This window comes from Peromyscus californicus, unplaced genomic scaffold (assembly GCF_007827085.1).
Source record: "Peromyscus californicus insignis strain IS unplaced genomic scaffold, ASM782708v3 Scaffold_13__1_contigs__length_99412109, whole genome shotgun sequence".
Classification (NCBI taxonomy): domain Eukaryota; kingdom Metazoa; phylum Chordata; class Mammalia; order Rodentia; family Cricetidae; genus Peromyscus; species Peromyscus californicus.
This window is the reverse complement of record NW_026294424.1, coordinates 34,036,237-34,059,553: the sequence shown is the minus strand read 5'-3', so window position 1 is coordinate 34,059,553 and position 23,317 is coordinate 34,036,237. Positions and strand designations below refer to the sequence as shown.

General features: G+C 48.4%; 1 protein-coding gene across 2 annotated transcripts in view; it reads left to right on the top strand.

Annotated features, from left to right (window-relative positions):
• The window catches only part of Slc2a9 (solute carrier family 2 member 9), a 143,752-nt gene that overhangs the window by 25,525 nt on the left and 94,910 nt on the right, over positions 1-23,317 (top strand). For both annotated transcript variants that reach the window (XM_052734817.1, XM_052734816.1), the window contains 3 exons: positions 4,308-4,468; positions 14,292-14,416; positions 18,835-18,980. In XM_052734817.1, the coding sequence (XP_052590777.1) occupies positions 4,308-4,468; positions 14,292-14,416; positions 18,835-18,980 (432 nt within the window). The remainder of the gene's footprint in view (positions 1-4,307; positions 4,469-14,291; positions 14,417-18,834; positions 18,981-23,317) is intronic.

Genomic DNA, 23,317 nt, shown 5'->3' with positions numbered 1-23,317 from the left:
TGGACTTGAACAACAGAGCTGCATGAACTCACAGCTCTGTAGTCCAAAACTCTAAGTGCGTTGGCAGGGTTGGCTCCTATTGAAGGATGGGAAGGAAGGGTCTAGTCTGTTCTTTCCAGTAGAGAGTCATCAACCAGTGCCCAGAATTGCTTTCTATGGCTATACCCAAATGACAAAGCACATGGACAGAATTGCCGTGAGTAGCATCCTATGGTTGTGAGAGGATGCAGCCTTGGGATGAGGACAAACTATGGAAGGCAGAGTGAAGCATCAGGAAGCTCCTTCATTCTGACTGATTTCCGGAGCCACTAGATCACCCATTTTCCAGGCTCACCACTGCTGTGAGTTACCATTTAGTTAAATAGCCTTGTGGTTTAGCCACTTTGAGCTGAGGTTTCCTGTTACTTACAGCCAAGAGCATCCTTAAGTGATGCAGTGTGTTGTCAGCTTTGTTGGGCTGCTATTTCTTTGAGATTTGGGATTAGATTTGGTTGATCTCCATGTCCAGCCCAGGGCCCGATGTTCAGCACATGCTTTAGCACCCGGATGAATCAATGGGTAATGGCAAATCGATGTCCTGTGTATAAAGGTGTGGAAACTTCATCATCAATAGGACTTGCTCTGCTTGATGACAATGTGTTCTAGCCTCGCTCCATGACATGAGCAAAGAGATTGTAAATCTGGGAAACAGAGGGAATGAAAAGAAGATTAATACCTCCCACAGAAAGGATGCCTCCCCTCCATGCTTCTTCCCTAGCCTTCAGAACCTTTATACATGAAACCTGGGGGTCTTCTGTTTCTCTTTCACATTCTTCAATATCCTCCCTCTCCAAACCTACAGGCTGTCAGCCAGCAAGTCCTGTCCACTCTACTCCCCGGTCTGCCTCAAATTCACCCACGTCTGCCCAGGCCTCCATGGTGTTTGGAAGGCTGCCCAGGTCCCAGTACCTCTCTCAACGAGGCTCCCAGTTTCCTTTCTACCTCCCTTCTACCCCATTTCCACCTTGTAGCCCGAGAGATCCTGCAAAAATGCAAACACACCATGCCTACCCCTTGCTCCGAAATCCATTCTGCCCAGAGTAAACTGCAAGGAAGCCACACTCATGATCAGGACCCTTCCACCTCCGCCTGCCTGTCTCTTGTCTCATCCCGCCACCACTGATTCTCTCCTTCTTTGAACACCCAAGCCTTTTCCCACCTTGCAGTCTCGATTTCGTGGGTGGATATGTGTGTGTGCACATGCATGTATGCATGGGTGCACATCTATGTGAGCATGCACAAACGTGCGTATAGATGGGTGTCGAAGACAGAGGTCAACAGTTTTGTCAGGTGTTTCTCAGGAGCTATCCATTTGGTCTTGTTTGTTTTGAGACAAGGTCTCTCTTTGGCTTAGGGCATGCCAACTCAGTAGATTGGCTGGTTAGGCTAGATCCACTTGTCTTTGTCCCCCAGTGCTGGTATCACAAACATGTGCCACTGTGCTAGATTTCTTTCTTAAATATGGATTTCGGGGACAGGACGCAGGTCTGCATGCTGTGTGTCAAGTACCTTACTCCAGCCCCTCAGTCTATACCCCCCTCCTGGAACATTTCTCCATTTTCTTTTTTAAGTTTTAAAAGGACTACATATATATATACTCACAAAAGAATATATAAAACACAAGTATGTTTCTCATGCATGTGTTCACCCACAGGATAAAGGTTGCTTGTAAGTCTAGAATATATGTTGCCACCAACTGCATGGTGATGAATCAAAGGTCCTGATGGAGCAGTCATTTCTCACAGCATCTCCTGTGACAGCCACTTGGCCTGGCATTGAAAGCTCTTCTTCAGAGTTTGTCGCCTGTGTGGAATTCCACCAGCAGACACTCAGTTATGCTTCTCTGACTGTTGGACACAGAGTCATTGCGTGATTTCCGTCACTTCCTTGGATGGATGTTATGGTGTCAGAGTCCCTCTCTGCAAGGAGCTATAGTTCATTCGAGTTTGTAGCTGTAGTGTTTCCTGTTATGATTGTTCTGTAATTTGTTTATCTGTTCTGCCGTGTGCATCTGGGTTGTTTCTTGTTTGGGGCTATTACGAACAATGTCACCATGGACATTTGAGTACATGTATCCTAGGGCCGGTGGGAAAGTTGTGCAATGGAATTTTCTAGAAGTAGATCTGCTGAGCTGGTCTTTAAAGCATCTTTATCTAAGTGGGGATTGCATGAGCTCCATTCCAGTACTGGACATGGCTTTGTGTTCTTATTTGTCCCTCACATCAGCCCCTGGAGGTCAATGTCATTCTTTCCATCCTGCAGGTAAATAAGCTGCTTAAATCACAAGCATGGTGCTCAGTCTGTGGGAGTCAAACCCTAGCTTTTCCTGTAATGACATACGTTAGCCATGCTGAGGTTTTGTGGGTCCATATTAGCTGCAATGTATGACTATGAATGTGCTGGGGAGATGAACTTCCTTGGATAGCAGAGCGCCATGACCCCAGTCTGTTGCACATTAGACCCACCCAGTCTGTGTCCCAAATGCAGCAGCAGTGATGATGATGATGGAGTGGGTGTCTAGATAGATCTCATTGTGGGTTTATTTGCATGTCTCTTTGACTAATGATATTGAGTCTGTGGCTGTCTAATTGGACATGTGCATATCATTTAGTGTCTGTTCAGGTCTCTTGATCATTTTTAATTATATTTGTCTTCTTTTTTGGTTCTTAAAAATTTATTGTATGTGTTTTTCACATCATGTATCTTGATTCCACTCATTCCCCATCCCTTCACACCCTCCCTCTGCCCCTGAACCCCCCCAATAAAGCAAAATTAAAGAGAAATAAAGGAAGAAAATAAAATGAGAAAAATTTTTTAAAGGGAAGGAATTAAAAATCTCATCATGGAAGCTGCACTGCCACCCAACAAGTCATGTCATATACCTCTTGCAAGTGTTCATTGCAAAGAGTCATTGGTCTGGTGCAAGGTCCCTGGTCTCCACTACATGTTCGATGCTGGGCCCCCACTAGAACGCTTGCTGGATATCCTACTGGCACCCTGTGTTATAGAGATCCTGCAGCTTTGGGTCTGTGAGTCAGGTCCCTTCATGTGCCCAGCAGATCATAAGTGGGGTGGATGTTGGGGCAGGCCAAATCATAACCCTGGGTCTGGGCCTGGGCAGCTGTAGGGTTGGTCTGCCAGATGGGTAATGGGGACAAGCTGTCCCATGCTCACAATTATGGGGCACAACTCACCCATACCTTCACTGACAGGGTTGGATCTGTTGTGCTGCCCTGGCGGGCTGCAGGGCCTGCTCTCCTGAGTGTTGCAGCTGGTGGTGGGCAAGGATGGCTCTTACACTTTTTAAAAATTTTTTTAAATATGTTTATGTGTATGGGTGTTTTGTCTACATATATATCTGTGAGCCACAGCATGCAGTACCTGCTGAGGCCAGAAGAAGGCGTCAGATTCCTTGGAATTGGAGTTAGAGATGGTTGTGAGCTGCCATGTGGATGCTGGGTATTGAACTTGGGTCCACTGGAAGAGTAACAAGTGTTCTTAGCTGCTGAGCCATCTCTCTTGTCTTCTAAAGGACATTTTAGAGTTCTTTATGTATTGTGGGTACTTTTCCTTTGTAGCCGTATGCATTACAAATATGTTCACTCAGTCTATGGCGTGTCTTCATTTAAAAATAGTTTTAATTGCATTATTTATTTATTTGTATGTGGGTATATACTATGGTACATGTGTGGAGGTCAGGGACAATTCGAGGGACCCAGTTCTCCCTTTTTACTGTGTAGATCTCAGGGACCAAACTCAAGTCATCAGACTTGGTGGCAAGCACCTTTATCCACTAAGTCACCCTACTGGGCCCTTTTCTTCATTTTCTCATGGTGTCTTTTGAAGAACAAGAGACTTGACTTTTGATTCAATTCAAGTGAACATTTTTCTTTCATGCTTGCTGTCTTTTCTGAAATGTAGCTGCACTATCGAAAGGTGGTGCTTCTGTTAGAAGTGTGCACGTTTAGCACACTTCAAAGTTGATGCCACCATGTAGTAAAGCCAGAGCTTCTGTCCAGATCTGTTTGACTCCTGGGCTTCACACTCACCAAACAAGTCATGCTGTCTCTCTGAGCCTCAGTTTCCCTTCCTGCAAAGGGAGATAAAAGTAAGGACCATTCCTCATATTTGTTAGAAGAACCCGGCAAGCTCAAGTGTGGAGTTCCGCAAGGTGTCAAGCATGATGAAAGTACCCTGTAATGACCCTCTTTTGTTTGCTTCCAGTGGAGGCAGAGCAGAAGGAAATAATTCCTCTTGTTTATTTCCAGTATATCAAGGCCTTTTACAATGAAACCTGGTACAGAAGACATGGACATCCCATAGACCCGGATACCTTGACCCTGCTCTGGTCTGTGACTGTGTCCATATTCGCAATTGGTGGCCTGGTGGGGACGCTGATGGTGAAGATCATCGGAAAGTTTCTTGGGAGGTCAGTACGGGCATTGTTTCTGTTTGGGGGGTCCCGTCTATAACAATTATAAGGTGTCTGCATCATTGTCAGTGCCCCGGCAGGCAACAGGGTTCCACACAGTTTAACTGTAGAGGCTTTACTGCCTAAAGGGCAGAGGGAAGACAGAAAGTGTCAGTGTCCAGGAAGATTGGGTGATACAGTGACAAACGAGGCTGAAACTGTGGAGTGCCTGGGCTGTGTAGAACCCAAGTGAGGGGAGCAGGGAAGAAATGCCCTATGCCTCTATTCTCCCACCCTCCAATCTGCTGCGGGAAACCAAGGTGCCTGGTTGATGTCGTCCAAGAAGCCGAATAGAGCAGGAAGGGGAATGGTCTCTGGAAAACTGGAGAACACCCAGCACAGAGCCTTAGAGATTGTTCCACAGAAGCACAGGGTGATCATCCTTGTAAGATGACCAGCTATTCAGTATGTCTTCCACTGTATGATGGATGCACACTTGGGGAATTTCAGGTTGTTCCCATCAACAAAAAGGCTGCAGTAAATTAAGTATCAAAAACTCCAAGTTTAGAGCTGAGGAGATGGCCCAGTCAGATAGCACTTACCTTATAAGTATTATCACCTGAGTTCAGATCCTGCAAATCCACATAAAAAGTCAGGCACAGTGGCACATCCTTATAATCCCAGGGACGGCAAGATTCTGAGGCTGAGATGGGAGGGCTCCTGGAAGCTTGCAAGCCAGCTAGTCTAGTTGACTTGGTGAAGCTCCAGGCCAAAGAGAGACCCTGTTTCAAATATGATGGAAGGTGCCTGAACAATAACTCTAACTTCCACATGCAATCACACAACAGTGTACCCATGTACAACACACACACACACACACACACACACACACACACACACACACACACACACCAGTTTAGGTTCCCACCCAGGCCCTCACCACTCAGACCCACTTTGCTTTGTTTGCCTCATCTCTATTTATGGCATGAATCCTTCTTAGGGCAGTGTGGTTTATCAGACTCCACCCATACATAGCCCAGTGTCTTCTCTGTTTCTCTGTCTCCTTTCTGCTAACAACAGCCTCTTGGTTATGTGTGGGCAAGACAGTTTCTGCAAGTTTCATGTCTGAACTTGAATCATGAGTCTCCCACTACTAGCTGGATGACCTTGGCCAAGTCATCTAATTGAGTCAAAGTGCAGGCTGATGGCCCCCACTGAGGCAATGTTACAAGTGCTAGGGAAAAGGCATGGAGGGAGAACGCTGTGGAAAGGATCCTAGTGACCAGACACCATGTGTCTATGATTACCTTCAATACACACAGAATGACTGCTCTATTTTGAATTCACACATACTAGAGAGAGGATTCATCAAGCCCTAGAAAATCTCTCAGACTCTGGGGTTACAGAAACACCACTAAGAAAGGTCCCACCCATTCTTCTCACCCTGCCTGATGTCCCCAACAAAGAACTCATTAGAATACTGATGTTGCAGCAAGAATCCCTGAAGACCTTGTTGGAGACATCCATGCGGTGCCTCTGAAGGTATATGCTGCCCAGTGAGCTAGGGGAAGTTCTGGTGTTGTCCCAAGGAAAACACCAGAGCCAGAGCAGTTTAACTACTGGGGTCTCAGGACTAGGAAAGCGTAGCCATTGCCTAAGGCAGTGAAGGATGTCCTTTGGGGTCCTCCAATGTTCCAGGCATCCTCACATACTCTCTTGTTTCATCTGCTCTGTTTTGGTGGGTCTATGGATGGGGAATGGGAGATCAGAGAGGTCAGGGTGCTGTGTAGACTCAGCCAGCTCACATGTGGCTGAGCTAACGCTGAGAGCAGCCCGCAATGGCCCGACCCCACCATCTTTTCCCAGTTCAAGTTTATCTTGGGTAGGGGCTCCGCTGGCAACAGTACTGTGAAGTCTGTGACTGCTGAGCCATAGGCACACAGTGAAGTCGTGCCCAGATGGCACCACTGGCCAGGGACCCCGAGGTGCTGTTGCATGCCAGACCTGTCCACAGCCCTCCTGTCTTATTCCAGATTGTCACAGTCACCCAGGCTCTGTGGACTGTGATGTCTACCCACCTTGCTGGGCTCTCCTGCCTCAAGGCTGTCCCTTAAGGAGGCTCTGCACCCAAGCAGTGGAATAGAGGAAGGTGCTCTGGGATTGGGGGCCAAATTTCAAGGCTCAGCCAGCCGGGGCCCTCAGTCACCAACTATGGAACTCAAGATTCTGTCACCTCACCTTCTAGCCCGTGCTTTTCTCACACAGAGAGTGAAATGATTGACAGTTAGCTTTATGACCTTCAACAGCCTGGCAGCTGTGAAGCAGAAAGCAAGCAAGAGGTAAAATGTGTTTGTAAACATCTTAAACACCTTGAACTTCTAAGCAATTGAGTAATCCTCATCTTAGCCCAGCGGGGCCATGGGAGTGCTGCTGCTGAGACCAGATGAAAGGATGCTGCTCACTAAGCCTCCAGCCACTGCCAGCTCCTTCTCCTCATTCTGGCAATCAAGGCTAAATTGAAGTTCAGCTCCAATAGCTGTTGGGAGGAGAAGGAGCAAAGTCGAAGAGAAGGCTACCACTTCTTAACTTTCTTCTAGAGATTGGTGCTCCATGTACCACAGGTGGGCTGCTTAGAAATCCGCCCCGATTTTCCCTACTTCACAAGTAGTGAATCTGATGCCCTGTGAGGCTCAATGGCTCATTTACACTGCAAAGAGTGGGGCTGGTCTGAAATGCAGATCCAGGTCAAATTGACCAAACCTTGAGTTATGTGGAATTGCTCCTGGGGTTGTGAGGGAGGAAGAAGAAGCCCAGATCGTGGTGAGGGGTTGAGGGACAGCAGCAACAGTCTGGTGGGCCTTCAAGGGTGTCCCAGTGTGTGATTAGGAGAGAAGTTCAGTAGACTTGGGTCTCTGCTCAAGTTGGGACTGGATCCTGGTAATTCCATCAGTGGTGGTGGGAACTGGCTACTGGTAAACCAGACAGTCGTAGGGAGTCGGTGGGAGCTGTGGCTGGGCCACAGAAATCTCGTATGTTCAGAGAACAGTGGAGATAGGAAAGTTTGAACAGCCAGGAACAGTCTCTGGAGATGGGCCACATCAGCTTAGGCAGGCCCCAGGGATAGGGTTTCCTCCTCCTCAGGAGCCTCCAGCTGAGAGAATTCAGACCATAGAGAATTCTGGTGGAACCACAGCCCTTTGTTTGGAGTCATTGCTGTCCTCTGCAGCAGCCACAGACCCCTCTTTCCCTCACCACACAGGTCAGCATGTGTTCACAGACATGGCCACAGCCTCAGCTTCAGCTCTGGGCTCTTTGATGCTGGTGACTCACAAGGTGTCTGTGAATTACGTGAACTCTCTAACCTAACCTGGTTCACGGCAGCATGAAAAAGAAAGTAATGGCAGGTGTGAGAGCTACCACAGAGATTCAAGTAGATGCAATCAGCTAGAGTCAGCTGTCATGGTCCCATAAGCACATGAGCTGTGAGCACCACTGTCGGATCATAAGTGCTCGATGACCAGCGTTTTGTGTGTGTGTGTGTGCTCTCGTGTGCATGTGTGTGTGTTTCAAACTATGCTAAGAAGTGTCCTCATGGATCATGTCATTGAATCTGATTCTTACCTCTGGAAATAGTTTACCTTGTTTTTACAAACAAGAAACAAATCGAGAAAACCCACAGCGGCTTTGAAATCCTGGATCAGGTCTCAGACAGTCTGTGCATGAACATCTAGCTAGGGACTGGAGAGATGGCTCAGCGGTTAAGAGCATTGGCTGCTCTTCCAGAGGTCCTGAGTTCATCCCAGCAACCAGGTGGTGGCTTACAACCATCTCTAGTGGGATCTGATGCCCTCTTCTGGCATAAAGATGTACATGCAGATAGAGCACTCATATACATAAAATAAATAAATCTTTAAAAAAACATAAAAACCTCTATCTATGCAGCCCACATGTCTGGGCACTGTTGGGATGGGTGGGGCACTATATGGACACACGTGGGCCTGTGGACAAGAAAAGCACAACTCCTGAGGTCCACGGCTGCCACCAGGATAGAGAGGTCCACTGAAATTTCATCTGCAAGCCCTCATGGTCCCTGTAAGTGCTGAGGATGAGTGACAGGTTCAGGAAGAGGCAGCTGGCCTCCCAAGGTGAAATTCTGTGAAGTGTGAATAAGCAGACCTGCCCCAGAGAGCAGCTATGAGGGCTGGATGTGATGCAATTTACAGAAATTTACATGGGGTCTCATGTCACTCAGGAAAGTCTTTGAATGCCTGTCACGGAGCACAAATCAAGTTGTCCTAAACCCCAAAGGGAATTTGTTGGCACACATAACTAATGTTGAACCAGCCATCTCATAGAATATCGTAAGGAAACCCAATTGATCTGTCTCTTTCCTTCACCCCTCAGCCCTACCTTCCTCCTGTCAATCTCTCCATGGAGGGTCAGCATAGACCAGCATTATGATCCCTTTCTTAATAATGACCTTAAAAGTGCCAGGTGCTGGGCTGGGGAGAAGGCTTAGTTGGTAAAGCACCTGCCATGCTGGCACAAGAACCTGAGTTCAGATTCCCTGGAACCCACATATAAGGCTTGGAGTGGTGGCTGCCTCCTGTAACCCCAGCCTAGGGCACTGGGGAGGGATGGACAGTGGGAAGTGATGGAGGTTGGTACTATTGCGTTCAGATGAGCTCTTCAACATGCTCAGCCATGCTGAGCGCAGCAGAAGCACGTTTGCTAGGGTAACCTTTAACCACTGAGCTCTCTCAAACACATGAATAGAAATGAAGAACAGAAGAATTCAAGCCAGGGAAGCAGGAAAGGATGGAGAACATGACTGATGTGGAACAAGGTACCATCTTGGCATTCAGGCCTAATGTGGCTTAAAAGTTGCTAGAAGACATGGGGAGGCAACCAGCACACACACACACAACTTCTCCATTCACTAGGGCGCACTGACAAGTGTTTAAAAAGGCAAACCAAAATAGTAAGCCCTGTGTCTTCCACCCTCAAATCCTGATCCTGTAAAGGCTGAACCTGTAGAAGGCAGCTCTCAGGCTTCCCCCAGCCTTCCTTTATCCAGATCAAGTCTCCTCCCACTGAAACTTTCTCAAGGACCTGCTGCCCCGCCTCCCCACCGCCCCATCACTTTTCCTCTCTGCCAGAGAGCTAGTGACCTTCTGGGTTACCCAGGGAAGACCGGACACTATTGAAGAAGCTTCCAGCAGTGAATCAGGCACCGTGGGTGGAGTCCTGGGGACCTTGGATTCTGCTCTCAAAGCTGATGCCCCTTGTTTGTGTTGCCATGTTCATCCTTGGCAGAAAATGGAAACGCGATGATTAAAGTCTGTCTCTGAGCCCCAGGGAGTTCGCTTTGAGAATTATTTGCGAATAAGGTTTCCATCCTCTCTGGGAGGCTGTCAGGCTGGGGTTATTTTGGGAAGGAAGATTTAATATGATGAAGTTGCTAAAGGGGGTGCATCCCTGTTTGCAAATGCTTCCTGTCTGACTCAGATGTGACTAACATTTCCTGCAAGGCACCGAAGACACCACAGGGGATGGTGTGAAGGTTCAGGCTAGAACCTCAGAAGACATCTCGGCCTCTCCCTAGCTCTTCACCTCTGTCTGCCTGACAGCTGATCCCAGCAGGTCTGTCCTGAAAACATGCCGGGATCTCGATGCTTCCCACAGCCTGCCTTGCTGTTAGCCTGGTCAACAGTACCAGCAGCACTGGCTCACACTCCTGTGATAGCTCTCCCAGGGACCTCCTGGCTTCACTCTGCCCCCTCCTGGCAGTGAACAGCTCAGAAGACAGAGCAATCTTGTTAGATGTCAGGCCTAGTGGATCCTTTCTTTGTCATCTGTGGCTACCTCCCTCCCCAGGGGTAGAAACTCACACCTCCTGGTCCCAGCACACTCCTCAGGGACACCGCTGTCACTCCTCTCTACCTGCCCACTTTCTGCTGCTGCCTCCTGGTCCTCCACTGTCTCCAGCCATACTGACCTCAGTGATGTCTGGCTGTTCCTGTCTAGCCATCCATCCCTCCTTCACATCTTTGCTCACGTCATCTTCCCGGGCACACGCTCCTGGTCCTCTCTGTGCAAAATTACATTCCCTTCTCTGCTTCAGCTGTCTTGACAGCATCGGTCAACACCAGCATTCCACGTTTTATATTGCTTATTGGGAAGATGTAAGAATAAAGATGTCACTGTGTTTGTCCCATAAGCCATAATCTAGACTGGTGCTCAACACTCAGTTCTGTGAATGGATGTTTGTTGAAAGAATAGATGTCTATGAGTGACTATGGCAGCTACCCTTGCAGGCATATTGGGTCATGGTCCCTGAAGTGCTAGATCTTCATTCAGTAGTGTGGCCTTGACTAAGGTACTTGCAGGTGTTTTTCCTCAAGATTATCTAACTGGAATCTGGACAGAGGGCTCAGTGGTTAAGATCATTCCCTGCTCTTCCAGAGAACCTGAGACCAAGTCCCAGCATCCACATGGTGTCTCACAACTGTATATAACTCCAGTTCCAGAGGATCTGGTGCCCTCTTCTGGTCATGTGGTGAACAGGCATAAACACAAATAAAAGACCACACACTTAAAACAATGATCTAACTCGTAAGACAACTTACACAAGTGAATATGCAGTGTTTAGGAGAGTTCCTGTTGCATAGTGAATCTCGGGTTTGTTAGGTAGCACCATTTTGATAGCCACACATCACGCAGGCTTTGAAAGGGTGGCTTGGCAGCATCTCTGTATGAGCCACTGTGGCTAAAAGGGTAATCAGCAGGGGGTACCAGAGACACTTAGCTCACACTCAGCACTCTACATGTCACCTACGATGCCATTGGCTAACTGCACATTCCTGAGCACATACCACTGTCATCACAGGTCGAGTGACTATGTGTAAGCGCTATTGGTGAACCTGAGGAGCTGCAGGCTTGAGGGCCACTCACAGAAGAGCTACTCTACAGCTTTCTCTCTCACATCCTCTAACTTAAACATCCACCTTAATGATAGTGATGTCATGGAGGGGTGTCTGTGAGTGAGCTGAAGTTTAACTTCTAATCAGGCTTTTTATTTCTCTGTCCACGGAATGACAGATCTGAGAACACTGTGGCTGGCCTCAGCTTTCCTCCCTTTTATCGTCTTTGACAAGCCTTTCTCATAAGACTCCACCAATAGGGTTGGACCTGTGAGGCCTTCAGGGTTAAGACAGGGACCATACGTGGAAGTTACAAGGAGAGAAATGTGCTCGCAAGAAATATTTCTTTTCCCCTTTTACAGTCAAGCATCTCCCATCTCTGGGATGGAAAGTCGAAATGGAGGGGCAGTCTTACTGGAGTCCAAAGGCCAGGGCCACATACTGCAGGGCACAGTTGCTGGGACCGCAGCTGGGTCCCTAGGGAAGATGCACACTCAGTAATTCGAGCAGAGAGAGTGTGATGGGGGACCTGGTCACTGTCCTTCTCCACCCTCCCTTGGGAGGCCTCTCGTACCGATCCTCCAGCAAGGCAGAGAAAGGAGGAGGGTGGAGAAGAAGCAGGCAAATGGCAGGCACTGTCCTGATCACACACACTAGCCTCTGTTATCTGGGATTTCACTTTCCTACATTACAGTTACTTGAAGTCGGCTGTATTGGGAAACAGTAAGTGGAAAATTCCAGAAGCAAAGAGTTGATCAGTTTTAGATTGATTGCTGTTCTGAATAGAGAAATGAATCTCACGCTTTCCTACTCTGACCTTCACGGACTGTCCCTTCATCTAGCGTATCCACCCAATATACACTACGCGCCCGCTAATCCTATTTAGCCATCTTGATATATCACTGACATAACTGGTTTTCTATAATAAGGTCCCTTTAAATTAGACTTAAAAAATAAAGTCACATCATTTCTGGCTAATGAACACATCCGTGTGGCTTTGATTTCTAAAGGACCGAAGGGACACCAAGTTCAGGGTTCCCTTTCCACTTGTGACCTCCAGTCCCTCAGTCCTTTCTGGAGACACCCGATGCTACATGGTTGGTGTCCTGCTTAACACACACACACACACACACACACACACACACACACACACACACACACACGCACAGAATACACACATGCTCACACTCATACACATACACAGTCACACTTCTTTTTCCACACGGATCACTACATGGTTTACAGCAAATTCTGCACTTCGGCCTGTTTATTTCTCTCTTAAACCTCTTCCCACCTCAGAGCATAGACAGCTACTTCTGATTTAATGTTGGCACGGCGCCTGCATGAGCGGACTACAGCTTAGTTTGCTGTTAGTGAACGCTTGGGCCGTTCCAACCATCTGCTGCTGTGGGATGCTGGTGTGAGTATCCTGGTACCATTGCCACAGATGCAGAAGCCAGCAACTGTGAGACCGTCCAGGAAGGATGCAGAAAGGGAGGAACTTTGCTCAAATGCTGGGATGAGGCAGAAGTCACAGAGATGGTTGTCCCAGAGCTCAAGAAAACTTACTGCTAAAGGGAATGCTAAATCTCCTTTGAAAACCCTTGGTGTCTCATTATTTACAAAACATTGCAATGCTTCTTAATTGACTTAGTGGTTTGCTGTTTTTGCTGTTGGGGAGGGGCGAGGGGAGGCTGCTTCCTAAACTTTGATTTTTTTTTTCTTTATTTTTTCTTTAATTTCCTAGCCTCCTGACTTACAGCAAGTCTCTAACTCATCAGGGTCCTGGTTAACTTTGTATGACCTAAGCATGTGACCAGTCACGCCAGGGCTTAGATCAGAGCCTGTCACACAGCAAGGCTTGAATCCATGGGAGCTGCTGGGTTGGTTCTGTAGGCGAGGAAAAGAAAACACAGCCTCCTCACTCCTCAAAGACAGAGCCACTGCAGAATCCAGCCCCCCAAGTGAGGCATGAATCTCAACTGTGAGAGCTTAGGGACCCATTCCTGAAACAGACAGTCATCCTGACACACAGCAGTAAAAGTAATTACTGCCAGGGGAATCTGTCTGGCTCTGGTTGATGGTTCCAACCCAGCTTTACATCTCAAACTGTAGTTCATTAGATCTAAGGTGCCTATAGAGTATTAAGAAATATGATTGCTTTTATTGAGGGAGAGGGAGAAAGTGAGGGAAGGAGGGAAGGAAGGGAAACAGAGGGTCAAGTCTGCCAGCTAGAACAGTAGGATGCCACACTGGCTGTCCAGCTGTTCTGGACAACACACTCCAGGCCTGTTTTTGTTTGCCTGACTTCCCTTGGCTACTGATTCTAGTTTCCGGCCTTTGTCCAATCCCGAGAAGCAGACTAAGTGCCCATCAGAGATGTGGTACCAGTGAGCAGTACCACTCTGAGCCAGCTCTTCAGGGATCCCCTCCTGAGCCTCTAAGACACTAGCGCCCCTTTTCAGAGAGTCTTTACATAAATCACTCTTCTAACATGGTTATCCAACCCCCATGCTAACATCTTTCCACTCGAATACTGAGTAGTTTCTGTTTTACTGCTTAGCCCGGCTCCTGCTTTGTGACTTACACCTTATCTTGATAAATGCTAAATAAAACTCAGAAGTGAAGAAATAAAACCCTTCCGCAAGGAATCCATAGCTTTTAAGTTGGCAGTGCCCTCTGTCTACCCCATTGTGAACCGGGAGACAGGGAGTGGATGGCAGGCTCAAGGTCACTCAACGTCACACAGCAGAGTGGGGGTGACCCATGACTCTAATTCCTAAGCCCATGCTTGTTCCACTGTCTGAATCTCATTCTACTGACCTTCTGAAGGAACTGGCCTCTCTGTTTTGGGGGATGGACAAGACACTGATATGCCTCATAGTGCCTTGTCCTCATCAAGCCATTTTTCCTTCCAGGAAGTACACGTTGCTGGTCAATAATGGATTTGCAGTTTCTGCAGCGTTGCTGATGGCCTGCTCACTGCGGGCAGGAACCTTTGAACTGCTCATCGTGGGACGGTTCATCATGGGTGTGGATGGAGGTGAGACTTGACCCCAACCGGGGAGGAGAGCTGTAACACTCCCAGGGCTTGTCTGGAGTGGAGAGAGGTGCTTGGAGCTGAGATAGACTTGGAAGAGACTGAGATACTAGAACCCCACAGAAAGTGGGGCAGTCGGAGAGGGGGTGTGCTAAATGCCTCTCTATACAGTGTCGTAGCACTCAACCTGGGAAAACCAGGCAAGGCAGAGCTGAGTCACTTCCAAAGCCCCGGGTGGTTTACTTTGTGTCTGCTGCCTACTTTATAAAATCCACACTCTGGGTGGTAAGCTGTGAGCTTGTCCAAGGATCCTGAGCTTCTGGCTGCTCATTCCTCTGTTCATTCACCAAGCATTAGAATACTGACTATGCCCCATGTTCTATGTGCTGGGGAGAATGCTGCCATTGGGGGCAGAAGGCATCTAATGATGCACAAGTCCTTGGAAGGAAGCAAACAGGGCAGGGCGGAAGGCTAGCAAGGAGTTGGTTTTTGTTGTTGTTGTTGTTGTTTTTTTGACCAGAATGAACCGAGATTGAGAACCGAGTAAAAATCTGAGGAATCAGAATTTCAGTAGAAAGGATAGTGCTGTGATCCTGAGGTAGAAGGTGATGGGCATTTCTGAGGATGAGTAAGGGGCCAGGGAGGCTGGAGCTCTGTGAGGAGGGGAGTGCGGGAGCTGAGGATGGAACCAGGACCAGATGGTGCAGCCCACAGTTAGGACTAAGTGATTGTGCTGAGTATGAGCAGAAGCCAGAAAGGGCTGAGAGAGGAGGGGCATGAATTGTTGTATGGCTCAATGCTACCCCTTGGGCGCTTGGGTCTGAAGGTGGGTCCAGGAGTAGGGTCAAGAGAACCAGGGACAGCCTGTGTGACTTGAGCAAGACTGTGTGGCGGGGCAGGAAGGGAAGAATGGTCAGATTCTGCCAAGAGAGTGAGATTTACAGATTCAAATTGTCATAACAAACTGCTTTTGCCCTAAACTTGTAGATCTGTAAGTTCTAAGCCTCAGTGTTACCAGTCAGCTTGAAGTGTTTTACACTCTTAATGTTTTAAAATTACTTTTACCAATTTTGCCACTGTGTGTATGTTGAAGCCAGAGGATGGCTTGCAAGATTAGATTCTCATGCTCCACTATGTAGCTTCCGGGAGTCGAACTCAGGTCATCAGGCTTGGTGGCAATCACCTCTACCTGATGAGCCATCCCACCTGCCTGTGTTGTGTACTCTTAAGGCTGTCAACTCATTTTGGGTTCTCTTGCTCAGTTTGAGATAGAATCCATGAATAGAGGGGTCTCACCCAACAGAGTATCTGAGGTTTCTTCTCATGTAATTCCACGGGCCCCAGAGTCCAGCAGGAGGAAGAAGCCTTAACATGCAAATACTGTACCGTACATTAGCCACAGTCACTTTGGCCAAGGGAAGGCCCATGGTAGGAGCAGACAGATATCCAGCTGGGGATGTGTCTGCCATGGGGACGAGTACTGCAGCCTTCCTCACTGTTTGAGTCTTCTGCTGTCACATAGAGGGACCAGATAGCAAGGCTGCCCTGGTTGGATGATGCCAGAATTATCCTTTGTGTAAAGTACTCCATTAGCAGGATCCAAGTCTGCCTGCATCCACCCCAGGCATGGTGGGGGGTATTCTCGTCCTGAGTGCTGCTGCTGTGTGTTTAATTCTAACCTTGTAAGGGGCAGATCCAGGATTGGAACCAAGACAGAAGAAGGCTGCTTGACAGCCTCCCCGATGAGGCCTCTACCAGGCTCTCTGTGGAGGTTTTTATATTTAGTCAGCCGCTTTCCCCCTGGCTCTCTTCGCCTGCCTCACAGACTCATGCTGTACTTGTTGCTTTGTGGATTTCCGAGTTCGCAGATGAATGCGACTCTTTCACAGCCACAGACTCGAAATAAATGCCTTCTAGGCCTCTTTTCTGTGAGCTATTCAGAAAGAAGCAAAAGACAAGGAAAAATAAGGGAACTTTTAAAAAACACCCTGACTTCTGGAACACAGCCTCCTGAAGCTGTGCCAAGCCCCGGAGACTTCATGCCATTTATTCTCACCAAACCCTCAGAGCAGAGAGAGCAGAGTGAGGGCATTTAAGGTAAGGGAGTTGTATGGGAAGACAGGAAAACTACCAGGCATGGGCTAGGTCGGCTGTGTGCTCGTAATAAAGACTTTAAATCCAGGGCTCAAGGCGTGGAGTGCTTGTCCAGCATTCATGAAGCCCAGCACAGCACCATACAAAACCAGGCAGGGTGGCACAGGCCACATGGGAGATGGAAGCAGGAAGGGCAGAAGTTCAAGGTCATCCTTGACATGCTCCACTGCATACTGAGTTCAAGGCCAGCCTGGACTATCTGAGACTGTGCTTCAAAACAAAACAAAGAATTAAAAGCCACGTGATAATCCTGAACATCCTAGAAGTAATATGATCTATTAATAAGACGCTGTTCGCTCAGCTTCTCACAGAGCATTGGAATTAGATTAGAAATGTAGGACATTTTTAATTTTTTTTTCCCCTAGGGGATTTGGAGAAACATCAGCATACTACTTTTTATATAGAAATAAACATGACTCAATATGGCGTTAGAGACAAATTCACATAGATCAAAGAATTTAAAATAGGAATTTTGTGTTGGTGGGAGATTGAACTGGACATGGCCCAAGCATGACCTTCCCAGAGCTGCCCACATCCTCTGTGGTACAGTTCCCCATCAGCCACAGTAGGGGTTCCCCAGGACACAAGCCATGCCAGCTACAAGCAGAAGCTCCATGGTTTCTGTTGTTAAAAATATGGAAAGTTCCAGAAATAATTTATGAGTTTAAAGTAATATTTTTAACAACATATCATCCATCTGGGCATAATGATATTGGTAAAGACCCTATCGCCAGGTAATGTCAGACCCATGGGTAATTGAGGATAGAGACTGAACATGTTTTGGAAGACACAAATCCACCTCCTACTGTAGGAAGTGACATTGAACTGAAACAGGAAGCATAGGTGGGAATCATCCTCAGATCTCTGAGGACAGAGGGTTTGAAACAAAGAGAAGAACCACGGTCAGTCTTTGAGGGCACAATGGGCCTAGAGTGCTCCCTGTGCCCTGAGCTTCACATGTCAAGGGAGGATGGATGGCAGGGGATAGGGTCAGAAGTTGAACAAGGCTGCTTCGGAATGGGGATGCTTATTGAAGACCAACCATCCTGGATAGATGGTACCAGGCAAGCCAGGATGCATCAGAGACCCAAACATAGGCTTATTATATGGCTTACCTCCTTCTTCACCACTGGCTTAGCCATAGTTGCCATAAATTAACAGCTGAATTTGTGCCAGATACTCTACCAATCCATATATATATTCAGTTTGTGTTCCCATCTCCATAATGGTGAAGGCTCCACTGTCCTTATATCTAGAATACAATGAATGGTTCAAGCTGCCCTCAACTGGAAACACCAGTGAGCAGATTCAGGCATTGAATCGTTAAGCTATACTTTATTGAGAGAGACGGCAGTCTGGCGACACAGGTGGCTATCACCCCACACGATCTACCTTCTCTGGGCTGTCTCCAGCTATCATATTTTTATGAAGAATCAGAATGAAGGCAGTTGGTCATCCGCGGTTCAGCCTTGCCCCACTGTGTAGGGATCAGCCTCATCTCTGAGATTCTCAGTGTCCGAGCAGCCCTCCTATGGCCTCTTGGACTTTCCTCTCATCATCGCCTTCTCTTTAACGGAGGTTGCATGTTCACTACATGTCCTGTTCTCTAAGTAAAAGGCCAACTAAGAACAAATAGCAGTGTGTGCATGCCAAGCATATGCAGTTCTTTTTCCTAATACAGAGCACAGATGTCCCTCCTGTCTGCTCTCACCCCTACTGTTCTGGTGAGCTAGAGAAGTCAACACGACACTGTATTAGTTACTTTTCTGCTGCTGTGACAAAAATACCATGACCCAAAGTGACCTATGAGAGGAGTTTATTACAGCTCAGGGTTCCAGAGGGAAAAGAGTCTATCATGGTGGAGAGGCATGGCAGCAAGCATGGCGGCAGGGACAGGAAGCTGAGAGAGAACAGAGAACAAATGGGAAGCAGGACAAGGCTATGAAATCCCCGGGCCCACTCCCAGTGATGTACTTCCCCCAGCACGGCTACATCACCTAAACCTTCCACAAGAGCACCACCTACTGGGGAAAAATGTGCACATACTGGAGCCTATGGAGGACATTTCTCATTCAAAGTACCACACCCTCAGGGTTGTGACCCCTGCTGCTTCTTCCCCATGGCAGTTAGCATCACTGTGAGCTGACAAGTGCTATCCCATGGTCTTGGTGTAATGGGCAGGGACACATCAGCATCTGTAAGTGCTCATCATGTGACCACATGGGAGCCAGGGCCTCTCTCTAACTGCTGCTGTGTCTATTCCTCAGGCATCGCACTCAGTGCGCTCCCCATGTACCTCAATGAGATCTCACCCAAGCAGATCCGGGGCTCCCTGGGCCAGGTGACTGCCATCTTCATCTGCATTGGCGTGTTTGTGGGGCAGCTGCTGGGCTTACCTGAGCTCCTGGGAAAGGTAAGTGTGGCTTCCCGGACAGCCATGGCTGCTTTCGTCTCTCTGTTACCGGGTCACAAGGAGCCCTTAGAAGTCTCATCTCTAAGGTGGCGATTCCTGAGGGCTCAAGTGTTTTACACATCCACGGAGAAAAGTTGTAGATGCCTTTCACTTTCTTAGACTATAAATACTATATTAAAAACTCAAACCTTACAGAGTGTTCAAGTCCACTGCTCCCCAACCATTGTTGACAGCTGAATTTGCATTTGTACAGGCTTTGCCCTCTGCTCTAAAAACCACGTATGCCTCTTACCTGAATATTCAGTTAGCCGTGTTTGTGTTGTTTTCATAGGATCATGCCTTACATATGGTTCTGCAGCTTGCTGCTCTCATTTTACCCATTTTTCGGTATCTTTCGGAGATATTCACTAACTCTACCACAATCGTGAGTTTATTTTTTTTCTCCTAAATGATTGCGCCGTCTTCCCGTTTGCCTTGCTGTATGAGGAACAGGAAGGAGTGTGTTAGAATCCCAGCTCAACCACATACTTGCTAGGTGGGCTTGGGCTTGGCAAAGAATTGTGTTCATCCAGGTTGGTGTAGGAGTGAGGCGAGCCCGAGGAAGGTTTCCCAGAAGGTGAGGCCTCTGAGCATCCCCAAGGGTGAGTGAGGGTTAGGTAGTGGTGATGGGGTCTGGGAGAGAAAGTGTCCTAGAGACAGATGAGGCAATGGAAAAGGCCTCCAGATAGAGAGGCAGGGTCTGTGATAGTAACTGGGAGGGTCCCAAGAGAGCAGGAATGACCCACATGGGTGAGGAAGACGCATGAGGAGGGTGAGTGAGGAGGAAGGCGAGGAGCTGCTCACTGAGCCCAGCAGGCTTCAACCAGAAAGAGCAGGATGCTCCAGGGCCACTGCAGCAGGGCAGTGGTGTGGCCAGAGCCCTGGCAGAAGGGGCCATGAGGAGGTAAGGGAAAGGGACCAAACTGGAGTGGGAAGGGTGAGGCGGGCTCAGAGGCCCAGTAGGAGGCCGTGGCTGCTGACCCATGTGGCCAGAGCCAGCAGTGGCTGTGGGTAGAGAGCAGTGCATTGGCCAAGACCTGGAAGGAAGCTGAGTCCACAGTGTCTACTTCCTGTGATGGGTGAGCCTGTGATGGGTGAGGGGGATGATAGGAGGGTGGCCCAGATGCTCCCTGGGGATACAGAGGCCTCTCCTGGCCACCTATGGGGTGAGTGCAGGAAGGAGGAGGACAGGATGCCTCAACTCACTCATGGCCAACACAAGGCAAGGACTGTTCTGAGTACTTAAGCCGTCCCTGAGGTCAACAGCTCTTAGCACCCGGATTCTGGCAGCAGGGCCCTGCAACGAGACAGCTTAATGAGCAAGCGCACCAGGAGAGTGCTCCGGGGCAAGGCTGCATGAGTTAGTGAGCCCAAAGCCTTACCCTTGCCTCCTGCCTAGGTACTGCCTACAACTTAGAAGCTGGAGCTAAAAGCTAGAGGATGCAGGGCTCCAGGGCTTTGAAATCTTCCTGCTGGGCATGTCCCACCCAGTGCTGGCCTCTCTGGGATGCTCAAGCTTAGGAAGAAGCCGTTATTCTGCCGTGGGCTTCTTCTGGGTGCTTCCTGACCTCGCTCACTCTGGATCCAGCTCCTACCTTACTTACTCAGTAGAGAGTCCACAGGTCCAATATGTGGAGGCCAAAGGACAGCTTTCCACCAGGGGCTCTAGGGGTTGAACTAGGCTCTCGGGTTTGCAGAGCAAGCTCTTCCACTGGGTGAGCCATCCAGCCTGCCTTTAAATGTGCCCGCGTGTCATCGTGTGTGGCTTGTTCCGTCTCGGCTGGTCCAGCCTGCCTCAGAGCTGCCTGCCTCTCACCTCTCCGGGTTGACTACCAGAGTGGCTCCAGCACACTCTGGTTTTCCTCTTTTTACAAAACCAGAAACAACACCTGCTCTCTACTTCCGGGTGTCTGTTGACGGACAATTTCCATGATTAGTGTGAGTGTGCTGGAAACAGTCTGTCTGCCGGGGTGAGGTCTCACAAGATTCGTTTGCTCTCTGTTTAAAGATATTTTTAAGCTCCCAAAGTGAACATTTGTCAGTGACAATAAAAACAATGTAACAACCGTAGCCTGCCCTTACAGCGTGGAAGTGTGTACTAAAGCCAGCAATTAGTTTACTTGTTCTCCAGGGATTGAAAAAGTAAGTGCCTGCTTTACAGGACTCTAAATTCCTTGTCACCCATCGAACCTTTTGGATGGCGATCCTAAAGCCTTTCTGTTATCCCAGGCCCTCCTTAAGCCTCTGTCTTTGTTCATTCACTCAGTCAGTTAGCAAATGGTTAAAATATGGAGTCGGATGCTGGAGTCCAGCAATGAGCGTGTCAAATACAGTCACATCTTAACAAGGCTTTAGAGACTGCAAGAACTGTGTGACCTTTGGCAGGTCACCCTTTCCCAGCATCCTTCTTGGTAGCAGGCATGGCTCAAAGTCCCACATCCCCATGTCTCACTTAAACCCTGTTTCCTCACTGGCAAGTCTGGTCTCTCCTGTTCTGGGGTTTCTGTTGGCTTCCATGTTTCCTCCCCCACTGCAGAGTGCATCTTGCTGATGGTTATGCACTGCAGTCCGGAGGGGGCAAGGTATCCACCCCCTCAGCAAGTCTGTAGGAAGTCCCGTCCGCTGTAATGTTGGGCTGGCTGCCGCTACTGCAACTACAGGGTAGCCAGGCTAGATGCCACACTCAAGGAAACCACAGGGAGGCAATTAGCCCGAGGTCGGCAGATAATAGAAGAAGTAGGACGCTGACCTTGGTGTGGGGTGGATGGTTTTCCTGCAGAAGTGATGTGAAATGATGCCTTATGGAAAATTAGGATTTGTGTTGGCCAGGGCTGGGGGAGGTGGGGGAGGGGACTGAGTGGAGAGGATACCGTCAAGCAGAGAGAACAGTTTAGGAAATACTAGCATTTGTTTAGCGGCAGAAAGACCAGGGATCTTGTTCCAGCCTCCACTAGGTGGGGGTCCCTTTGCTCAGGCTTTAGCCACCTTCTGTCTCTTGTCATTTTGATAATGGCCATTGTAAGGGGGGAGGTGATACTTCACTGGGGTTTTGATTTGCATTTTCCTGCTGATTAGCCCTGCTAAGTGCCTCTTCAAGTACCCATTGGCTGTTCTTAAAGGGTTATTTTACTTGTTAGTTTTATGTAGATGTGTGTGGTTCTGAGTTTATGTATGTGTACCAGGTGCATGCAGGTGCCCTTGGAGGTCAGAAGAGGGCATCAGATCCCCTAGAACTCTGTTTCATGTGGATGTCCAGTTTTCCCAGCATCTCAGTCAAGACCAGAGGGCTTGCCCTAGTCCAGCAGGAGCTCACTCGGCTCAGAATTGCAGCAACAAGGGTGCACGGGGCAGATGGGATAGGGGATCAGTGGGTGATGGCCTGTGGCAGCCTGGAGGGAGTCAGAGATATCTCTGGGTGTCTGGTTTGCTAGCCAGGTAGAATAGTAGTACAAGACGCCAAGTCAGGAGCCATGCAGGAGGAACAAGAGCTTTTGAGGGACAATGAATGGCCCAGGTTACAGACTACTGGGAAGCAGAGTTGACATGAGAACATAGGCAGCACCCCTGTTCCCAGGCTGTGAGTGCTGCCCCTGGAATAGCAGAGCACGTCAGCATGACTCTGGCCGGAAGGTCCAGCAACTATGCCCACCGCCTCATCTGGGCCAGCTGAAAAGGCATAGATTCCCTGCAAGTTGTCTTTTCCCGTGTTAGTTTTTATTGCTGTGATAAAAGAGCTGAGGGAAACATCTTAAAGGAGCAAACATTTATTCTGGTTCATGAAATTCAAATTTAAATTTCAGAAATTTAGTCCATGGTCAGCTAGCTGCATTGTTGAGGACTTGTGTTAAGGCAGAACATCATGACAGAAAGGCATGGTGGGGAAGATACTACCTCACTGCAGTGGGGAGGGAGGGAGGGAGGGAGGGAAGGAGGGAGGGAGGGAGGGAGACAGAGAGACAGAGGGTAACAAGATATATTCTTCAAAGGCATTGCCACACTGAATCAGCCACATGAGGTCAGAGTCCTCATGATGCAGTCACTTTCCCAAAGTGTCCCCTGGGAACACTACACTGGGGACCAAGCCTTCAACACATGAGTCTCTCAGGGGGACGCTTCACCTCCAAGCCCTAGTATTCCCCATCAAATTGGATTTTCTAGGTTTAGTTGACTCTGGCTAGAACAGTGGTTCTCAGCTGCGACCCTTTAATACAGTCCCTCATGCTGTGGTGACCCCCAAGCATAAAATTATGTCATTGGCACTTCATAACTGTAGTTTTGCTACTGTTACTAATTGTAAT